This window comes from Plasmodium gonderi (assembly GCF_002157705.1).
Source record: "Plasmodium gonderi DNA, contig: Chr14, whole genome shotgun sequence".
NCBI classification, from domain to species: Eukaryota; Apicomplexa; class Aconoidasida; order Haemosporida; family Plasmodiidae; genus Plasmodium; species Plasmodium gonderi.
In genome coordinates, this window is record NW_021628939.1 from 673,662 (window position 1) to 684,161 (window position 10,500).

General features: G+C 28.5%; 2 protein-coding genes across 2 annotated transcripts; both read right to left on the reverse strand.

Annotated features, from left to right (window-relative positions):
* Nucleotides 1–1,106: 1,106 nt before the first annotated feature.
* On the reverse strand, nt 1,107–7,139 carry PGO_141370 (hypothetical protein, conserved; the record flags this gene model as incomplete). Its single annotated transcript, XM_028690131.1, has 1 exon — nt 1,107–7,139. The coding sequence occupies one exon, from the start codon at nt 7,137–7,139 to the stop codon at nt 1,107–1,109; it is 6,033 nt and encodes a 2,010-aa protein (XP_028545932.1).
* Nucleotides 7,140–8,874: 1,735 nt separating this feature from the next.
* On the reverse strand, nt 8,875–9,705 carry PGO_141380 (septum formation protein Maf domain containing protein; the record flags this gene model as incomplete). The annotated part of the gene is made up of 1 exon (XM_028690132.1): nt 8,875–9,705. One exon carries the CDS (start codon nt 9,703–9,705, stop codon nt 8,875–8,877), a length of 831 nt encoding a protein of 276 aa, XP_028545933.1.
* Nucleotides 9,706–10,500: the final 795 nt, after the last annotated feature.

Below are 10,500 nucleotides of genomic sequence, written 5' to 3' on the forward strand. Positions count from 1 at the left end.
CCTTATGTGTGCATACATGCATAAACATCATGTTCATGCACTTATGATCTTACATATGTATGTTTACCATGATACAGTTCACTGTTGTAATTTTATTTTGGCACATGCATGATGCCAGAAAGTGACTATCTCATATGCAAAATTATGATAATGATTCATATTATAATAGCTTTTTGTCTTATCCTCTAGCAACTTTTAAAATAATATTACACATTATTAGTAAAAAAAAAAAAAATAAATAAATAAATAAAAATAAATGAATAGTAGCTGCACTATTGCGGCTTCACTATTTCTCTCCATCAAAAAATGTAGTCTCCTGAAATCAAATTTTTACACTAACTTTTGGTACCGCCTTTTTTAAGCAATCTAGTAAACACATAAAAAGGGTAGGCAAGCAATAAAATACCATATTGTAACAAAAGAAAAATAAAATAAAAAAAAATAAAACAAAACTTTACACTAATTTTAGATAAAAATATATATATTTAAAAATTCTCAGATGAAAAGTATATTGTGGCAGAATTAGTCGAGTTTATATCCTTTTTTTTCATGTGTGCACATTTTTTCATAACAAAAAAGAAGAAAAAAAAAAAAAGAAGCATAGCTATCCTATGTAAGAATAATTTAAATGTGAAACTCACAAAAGCTAATCTGATTTAATTTTTAACTATTTTAAGTAACACCCCCAAAAAATGTAAAAAAATTACACATGGAACTTCTGACCCTTATTAAAAATAAAACATTAATGTGTGCCTCTTAGCCATATCTCAAATAGTCCAGAAAACGATTTTCATACTCAGTTTGGAAAATACTAAACCACTGCACACAAGGGGAGGTGAGAATACAAAAAAAAAAAAAAAAAAAAAAAAAAAACATACACATACACGCACGAACAAAAACACTCTCGAGAGAAAAAAAGTGAATAATATAAACGACAACCTTCAAAAAGCTCCCTATATACAAATATCATGTCCATTTTAAGCATCCCCTTTTTATTTTATTTTTTTTCATCACAGCAGGTAAACATTTTCCTCAACATATACTCTTCTTTCTTAAAAATACAAATTTGAGATACTCAATTTTACCCCTTGATTTTTTCTCCTTTTTCACTTTGAACTGTCGAATACACTGGAGGGTGAAAAGAACCACGGATTAGTCACAATTATGTTCGATAAAAAATCGACGTTTTTTACTACATGCTCTTTATGAAAGTTGGAAAGTTCGGGATGTAAATTCACACTTAAGTTTCTTGATTTCTTTTCCTTATCTAGGATATTTGTAAGGTTTAAAATTTTGTTCCCTTCATTATTCAGCAAGTATTGTATATACTCTGAGTACTGTTCATTTTCCGTAATATTGCTTAAAGACTTTACATGAAATAGAATTAGCTGTTTTTGTAGAGGCGTTAAAAAAAATTTAACCAAGTCTATCAGTAAAATCAATTCGGTATGACCACAAGTGCCTTTCATTACGGAAAAAAAAAGTAAATCAAACCATATACTTGGGTTTAATAAACAGTTATAATTTGTTTCTGTTCCCATTTTTTGTTTATTATTATATATATTACATTTGGAATAGCAGTATTTACATATATCATCTATGGTAAAATAAGTATCATCGAATAATATTTTCTCTATGGATACATAATCGTATTCTCGTGTATAACAGTTTCTGTGAAAGAAATTTCCATGTGTATTTTGATGAAAATTGCTAAGCTGAAGATTTAAAGCTCTTCCCCTATTTCCACCTTTATGATTCAAGTGTATATCGTCAAGTATTTCATCGATGCGCATTTCCTCACTGTTATTTTTGTACCATGTGTTATCAAAACAATCTTCTCTTTTCGTTACTGTAGGAAAATCCCTCCTTGTGTTGCACTCATCAAAACACAAATTTCTAAATATGGAAGGTTTATTTTCCATATTAATTCCACCTTTTTTCATTAGCGTTAAGTTTTTCACAAAAGGGGATGAATTCTTTGACAAAATTATACCTAACAATTTAGAAGCCAACATGAATTGTTTTTTCATACTTAAAGAAATTACCTTTATTTTGAGTATTTCTCGTATTATTATGAATATTTTTTCCATATCTTCTTTACCCATATCCTCATTTTTATTTGAACTGGGTAATAAATCATCCTTGGTGTAATAACACCCGAATATATCCTTTGCAAAAACAAGATTATAGTTCTTTTGACTTTTCAATTTTTCATACAATTTTATGTACAATTCGATTGCCTCTTTTCTATATTTTTTATTTTTTTCATTTAAATAATTTTTTTCCAAAATGAGAAAATCGGAAGTCGTAATTTTTTTTTTAATATGAGCATTGGAAACATTGTCTAATGAAATATTTGGGTAAATTAAATCTCTACAACCTATGTATTGTTTCATTTCAGCTAGCCGATAAATTATATATAATGTTAAACTGCGTGATGAGCATGTAGAACTACTTAATGTCTTTAAGCAATCTTCTGTAATTTCAATTGCTTTATCAAAATTACCGTTATTTTTTAACGAAACAGCTAAAAGGCATTTATTTTGCAGTATGAGAAAATTTGGTAGTTTTGCCCTCTCACAATTGTGTATGGATAATGTGTAATACTTTATTGCGCTCTTAAATTTATTCAGGTCCATTAAAATGTTTCCTTGTAGTATCAAAGAAAATATACAAATATAGTGAGAAGAAATATCATTCATTGTAGTTGAAATTGTTCTGTAACATTCTTCCGAATAATGTAATGCTTTGAACAAATGTTTTTTTTTTAATTCCAAATAGTCTACTTGATCTAGTAACATTTTGTCTTTTTTTGTACAATTCTTATTAGTAATATTCTCCCCCCCCATTTCATAATTTTCAGTTTCATAATTTTCTGGGTCGTCATTTTTTCCTTCAGCATTGGATGCATTATCCAAAAATTTTTTCCAGCTTTTACCATCTGTACATTTCTCTTTTCTCTCGTTTGCTATGTCATAGTAGTAGCAAGCCAATAATACGTTACACAGCAACGTACTGATGCTATTAGTATCTCCATCGTAAAATTTGTTGAAAATCACAATTAGTTTATAAATTATCAATGCGTCCTCTATATTCCCTTCCTTTACTTTACACTGCAAAATAAGGATAAGTATGTCCCTTCTGATGGTACCTATATTTGGAGTTATTTTATAAATATAGTAACAAACGTTTAAGCACTTTTTTATATATCCATGTTCAAAATGCAGATAGGCCAAAAATAAAAATCTTTTAGATAATTCTATGATGTTCTTATTTATGCTAAAATTTAGTAAAAGATAGATACACTTTTTAGCTCTTACATAATTTATGCATTTCATTTTTTCATTTAGTATACAATATGGATGGCAGGGAATGTTATATTCATAAACGAAACTCTTTATTTTGTTACATGAACCAACGGTGCATATATTATTCATATGCAAAAAGTCGTTTTCTTTGGGATAAATTATATTTACAATATTTTCCTTTAACATATTTTTTATTTTAAATTTCTCCTGTAACATATTATGTAATGAAAACAGCTTTTCTCTTGTTCTATAGGACCATGTAGAATATTTTGGAAAGCATCCTTTTGTATTAGGGTAAAACAAAACGAAATGATTCATTCGGAAATTATCTAATTGTTTGTTTCCTCTACGATAATTCATATTATCATTATTTGATACTTCCCTTTTTTTTCCCCTACACTTATTACGATTATTTCTTCCTAAAATCAAATATTTTTTTTTATTCATTTTGTCTACTAAGGAATACACATTTCTTAATTTAACGTTGCTACTCCCATTATAAGATGAATCACAACTTATGTTGCAATTGTTCTTCATTCTCTCTTTTCTCCTTATAGTTCTACTGCACTCATCACTTGTTAATGGGTCTAAATTTTTGTAATTCCTGTGTGTACTCTTTTGAGAGAAAGAAATGTAACCTTTGTATGAAGAATTATCTGTAATCCCTCTCTTTGGATATGTTTCACTTGGATCAATTTTGTATTCATAATTATTATAAGTATTTTCACTATACGAATCTTCATAATATATTGAGTCAGTGTTTTCGTCTACTTCATCACTGACTTCGCTCCTCAATTCGAATATCTCCCTCAAATGACAAACATTAGGAAATAAAATTTTTTCCTTGTCAGAAAAAAAGTTAGACATATCATCCAAAGTTAGAGGTAGTCTAACTTTATAATTCTTCTTACATTCATTTTTAAAATAAACACCAATGTGGTGTTCTATACACACGAGTAATCCATATATTTCCATTTCCTTAATTTTTATATGATCATTTAAATTTATCTGGAATTTTTTTATGCATTCTGGTATTAACACCTTATGCCAGAACTTTATTGAATCCACTGTCCTAATATTTAGGGTTAAATTTATCAATCGAATTAGTAATTTATGAGGAATTAATTCAGGAAAATAATCCCATTGTGTAAAACAGTTTTCACAAAAGCAGATAAATTTGTTACATTCTTCATAAGTACATTCTTCTCCACATTCATTATCCCCAGAGTTATGTCTGTTTATATCACTCATTTTGTCATGAATACATATTTTCTTATCATTCTTAAAAAATGTATCGTAATACGTGGTATTGGATTCATCATAATTATCACTTCTACAGTTAGTGATACTATTCCTTTTTCCTTTTTTAAGAATAATCATAAGAAAAGAATGAATTTTCTCATAAAAAATACACTTCAATGTGCGACAAATAAGTTCTCTACATATTACATCTGTAAGAAACTCTGGAGTCTTGTTATCATTGTTTAGTAGGTAACCAAGATTACTCATATTAACCCCATGGGAGTGGTAAACCTCAGTGATGTCAAAGCTATCACTAAAATTTGTTACTATATTTACAATTTTAGGTAAAATGTAATTTTCAATATTATCAAGACATTCCTTACTAGCGTCCTTTAAAAGGTCCACATTATTTTTATGCTGATTTAATTTGTGATTCTTTATATCAATTGATAGCGTGGTGTTACATAATGAATGCTCATAATAATATTTTATAAATTCATATCTTATCCTTTTGTTAAAGCTCATGTCAGTGGAATTAAGTAAAAATGGTGGGAGTATTTCTTCTGCTCCTCTTACGATAAACATATTGTCTATATGTGATTTATAAATTTTTACATTATTTCTTTTTTTAAATATTTTGCATTCATAATAGTTGGAGAATCCTAACGGTAAAATGCAGCAATGGTAATTCATATAATCACTCATTTGTTTTAATTGTTCATACAATTCTGGGTCGTAATTTTCCATCTCTAGAAACAACCTTTCGTAAAAAACTTTTTCCTTTTTCCTCTTTAGGTATTCCCTTTGTTTTAAACCTTTTCTTTTATTTTTGTATGTGCAATTTTTCTCCCTTTGTAAATTATTCCCTTTCTCAAGGTTCTTACTACAGAACTCATCATCCTTGTCTGGACCCTTTCCAGGGCTGTATATACTATCCATTGATTTAATTCTTTTCTTAAAAAACTCATTTTCATCTTCTGTCTTATAATCCGTAAGGTACACTCCTCTGAAAATATCTTTAATTATATCAACTGGAGGATAAGATTCATTTAACGGCATTAATGGCTCAGAAATCACGCGCATTCCCATAAAATCGATCTGGCTAGCTATTGGTAAGGCAAATTTGGAACTGTTTTTTAAATTAAATATGCATTCACATAATGCATTTTTCCCTTTCATATCATTGCTATATATTTTTCTTGCTGTGTTGTAATTAATGTTATTCACTTGGCTACCCAATATAACGGTAAAAACAAGACTGTCAAATAGAAAAACTAAATCATCATCAAATTTGGGTTTGTATATTTTGTAAATATGCGGATATCTTTCCTTAGACACTTGCACAAAGCATTTTTTAAAATAATTTACTGAGCTATTCTCCAATTCTTGATTTTTTAAAAATAAGGAATATATTAATCCACATGCCCCTATCTTACTTGACATGTGAAATAATTCTAGTTCATTAAAAAATTCTTTTTCTCTTTCCCCTTCACTTTTTTCATCATGCATGTATCCCCTTAATGTCCATATGTTACGAAAAGCATAATTTATTCTATCATGCCAATTAGAACTTAAATAGGAATTTTCATTCTTGCATAAAAAGCTGTATAGAGGATGACTTATGTCCATGTTATAACTTCTACAAGGTTTCATATTTCCTATTAGATTATTAAAAATATTTAATTTGTTATTTAATTGCTTTGGAATATCTTCTTCTTTGTCTAATTGTGCACCGACACTACTGCTGCTAGAGGAATTATCAGTACTATCCTCTAACATATTGTATTGGGCGCTGCTTTTATTATTAACGTGATTTTCTGATTCTTGTTCAATCTCACTAAAATTATTTCCTTTATTTGCTTTCAAAAATAGTTTTTGTATGCGTGAAAATTTGGATTTATCTATTTCTACATTGTAACATTCTTCACCTGGTTCATTTCCTACTATGGGCGATATGCAGATTTGTGGTTTAATACCTAGAGTTTCTTCCCTTGATTCAATATTTTTATTTATATAATTATGGGCTAAAGATTCATTATTCTTTTTCACTGAAATTATTTTAGTATATTTAGTGAAATTTTCTTTTTCATTTCCTACACATTTATCCATTTCATTCATTTTCTTATTACTTATTAGACGCTGTGGTAAATTTTCAGTTGGTACATCCTTCAATGCACGTCTAATATCAAATGTTTTAATTTCAGGTTCTGCATCTGTTTCTTCTTTAAATATTAAATTTCTTAAATTTTGTGACTTTAATAGGCAAATGGTATTTTTTTTCTTTCTTTTTAGTTTTCCTTTTTTTCTTTCCTTGCTCTCAATGAGCTGCTGTTCATTCGGAAGCTTGGGGTTGTGCAGTTTTCTATTTGTTACATTCCTATTCGTTTGCTTCCGCTCATCTGAAGTGTATTTTGAGCCATTTATTACTTCTTCAGGAACTCCATTATTGGATTTAAAATTCTCTTCAATTAAGGAATCGTCCAAAGCCTTGAAATAACCGTTGGGCTGATTAAGCATTTCTTCATTTTCCTCCCATTGCTGTCCCTTTTCCTTAATGAATGTGGAAAAGGGGCTTTCCTCCGTACCCATTTTTGTTACAGTCGCTTTTTATCTATCTATATATCTATCTTTTTTTACTTTTTTTTTTCCCTTTTTTTTGGACTATACTTTTTCCTTAAGCGTGTAATATTTTGCATTGGGGTGTCACTTGTATACTTCAAGTTTTATGTGTACATGCTCCTAACAAGATTGTGCCAACATGTACCTTTTTTTAAATTTGTTTTTCCCTATGTTGATTATTAAATCTGAGTGTTGACTCTTCTGTGTGGTAATGCACAGAACAGTTAAAAAAAAAAAAAAAAAAAAGTTGCGAAGTGGACATGGAAAAATTTGGCATTGCAATGTATCTACACGATGTTTATAAAAATTTGTTTGTGGGGAATAAATCAAAAGATTTGTCAAATGGTTGATTCATGCTTCCTCTTGTTATCCATTTTTGATAATATGTTTCATCATGCTACGTTTTGTATATGAACGAACCCATTTTTTCTTATTCCCTTGTTCACCAATAGTATCGAAAATTGTATACACAACATCTGTGCCCCTTATAGCATAAATGTACAACAGATAGGTACACAGGCAGGGAGGGGAAATATATATGTATATGTAAATGAACAAAAAATTTGCACCTTTAGTAATTGTAGGATTTTTTGTTGCACTCATTACCCAATGTATATTAGCAAAGGTCGAAAGGATACAACCCAAAATTAACTACTTGTGTCCATTTCGGCTTGCACACATAGACATATGCATACATGATGCATACATACATATATATATATATATATTTATTTATTTATTTATACATATGTAATATACATGTATGCAGTGTCTTTAATTTATCAATATAAAACGTACGTATATTCGCTAGTAAGATCTTTTCGCACTACTAGTAACAAATAGTTGAATATCCATTAAGAAAAAAAAAAAAAAAAAAAAAAAAAAAAAAGTTCAATCCCTTAAATAAAAGGAATTCATTCGCACATGAAAAAAGAGAATACATTTTCCCTGCACTTTAATGCAATTTTATTTTTCCCTTATACATGTATATATAAATATATAAATATTTTCCCTGTCCCACCCCCTTTAAGGTATATGAAAGCACTTGAATCTTAATTTTTTTTTTTTTTTTTTTTTTTTTTTTAATCATCTCTTATTTGCATTTCTCTTATTTCTTATGTAGTTATTTTGATTGATCTCTATTTTTATTATTTTTTTTTTTTTTTTCACCCCCTTAATTGTGTTTTTTGTGTCTGCAAAGTAGTGCGTGTAATATATATTTTACTTAAAGTTCCTATTATCTGCAGGGAATACTAAAAGAATACATTTTGTGGTGTATTTTCTCCAATGACATGCCTCTTTTCTCATTGCTATATGTGTTGGCAATTTCCTATATTTGGAGTATATCATTTTAAAAAATTTTATTTTATTTATTTCCCCCTCCCCCTCTTCCTTGGATTATTGATTAGAAAAAAGAAAATAGTTTGGCATTTTCTCTACTACAGGGTGAGAAAACATGTTGGGATTAATGATCTATGTAACATTTTGTTAGTGTTCATATTTAGAATACAACACATGGTATAAGATAAAAATGGAAAAGGTTATTTTCTACATAAATACAATAACAGCGTTGACATGCATATGAATTTGCATATACAAATGTGTGGGATATACACATGTCTCTGTGTGTATGCTCTGATTATATACTATAACAAAAAAAAATATATATTGTACAACCCTTTAAATTCTTAGCTGATTGCTCTTATCAACAGAATATTTTACTCTCCTTGCACAACTGAGTTAATGTTTTGGATAATTTATGAATTGGTAATCCCATAACGTTGTAATAACAACCATTAATTTTTTTTATAAACTGACAACCAACCCCTTGAATGGAATAAGCACCGGCCTTATCATATGGTTCATTCGAATTTAAATATTCTGAAATATCTTGTTCTAATAAATTATCAAAATGTACATGTGTCTTCTCAATAAATGTGATAGGTACTTTTGTTTTATATAAAAATATACAAACAGCTGTATAAACACAATGGATATTAGATGATAGCCTTTTTAATATTTCATGGGCATGTTTTTTATTTAAAGGTTTTTCTATTATTTCATCATTTAGTGTAACGATAGTGTCACATGAGATAATAACATTTGGCATAGGGTTATAATTACTATATAAATTTTTGACTTGATATTTATTTACTTTTTCTATATCAGTTTTATTTATGTTGTTCTTATTATCCAGGTCATCAACCAAATGAACATTATTGACGTGTTCACTTTTTCCTGCCTCAGCTTTTGAGTTCTTCTCGTTTTGATTACTTCTTTTGTTTCCAAACCAGACATGTTCTGCCACGTTTAGTCCTTTTTTTATTGCATTTTCCTTAACATATTCCTCAGCAGAAGAAAATTTGTTTTTATCTAAATTTTCTTCAAATCCTGATTCACAAACATGTAAATTTTTTACCCCCATTAACTTCATTAACTCTATTCTTCTTGGGGATTTGCTTGCTAAAAGTATCCAACATTTTTTTGCGTCTGCAAAAAAGTCACCTAGTCCGATCATATGTGAACATTCCTTCATTTCGACTTTGAGAAAAAAAAAAAAATAAATGAATAAATAAAAAATACTAAAATAATAAAATAAAAAAGTAAAAAAAAAAAAAAAAAGGGGTTAAAATTCAAAAATATTGTAGATCAAGGGACTTTTTGCATACACTAAAAGTGCTAATTAGTTGTAAACATTCGACATGCCATTTTTTGTACTTAATTTTTTCCAACTGAAAGAAAAAACATAGTTACTTTTTTTTTTTTTTTTTTTTTTTTTTTTTTCAACTAGCAATAAGTGTATATGGGAACATAGAAAAGGAACCATTTGTGGGTGGAGAAGACCTCTAGGTGTTTGGTGCACTTTCGTAGTGAAGTTTGCCAAATATATATATTTTTTCCTTCCTATTCATTTTGCTTGAATATTACTATTCATACATAAACAAGGAAAACATCATAAAATAGCTTTTTTTCATTTTTGTATTTCTTTGGTTTATACATTTATTTTGCTGGCGTATCCCATTTGTGGAGCACAAAAGTTAAATCGCGTTTTACCTATAGAAATTTGTAGATAATGTGAAAAAATATTCTCTTTAAAACGTTGGCGTTTTTATACAATAGTGATGAAATTATTTTTCACATGACATTAGTATACAATTCACATAGAAAAAAAACTGTCATACAAGATCAGAAGAGGAAGAATTATATAATACATAAGAGGAAAATTACATAGTACACAACGTGTTGCTTGTACATTAAAAAAACTTTGCCACTGTTATCAACGCACTTTTTGGTTTTAAGAAGCAGACTGCCTTTTATGTAAATGTACCAA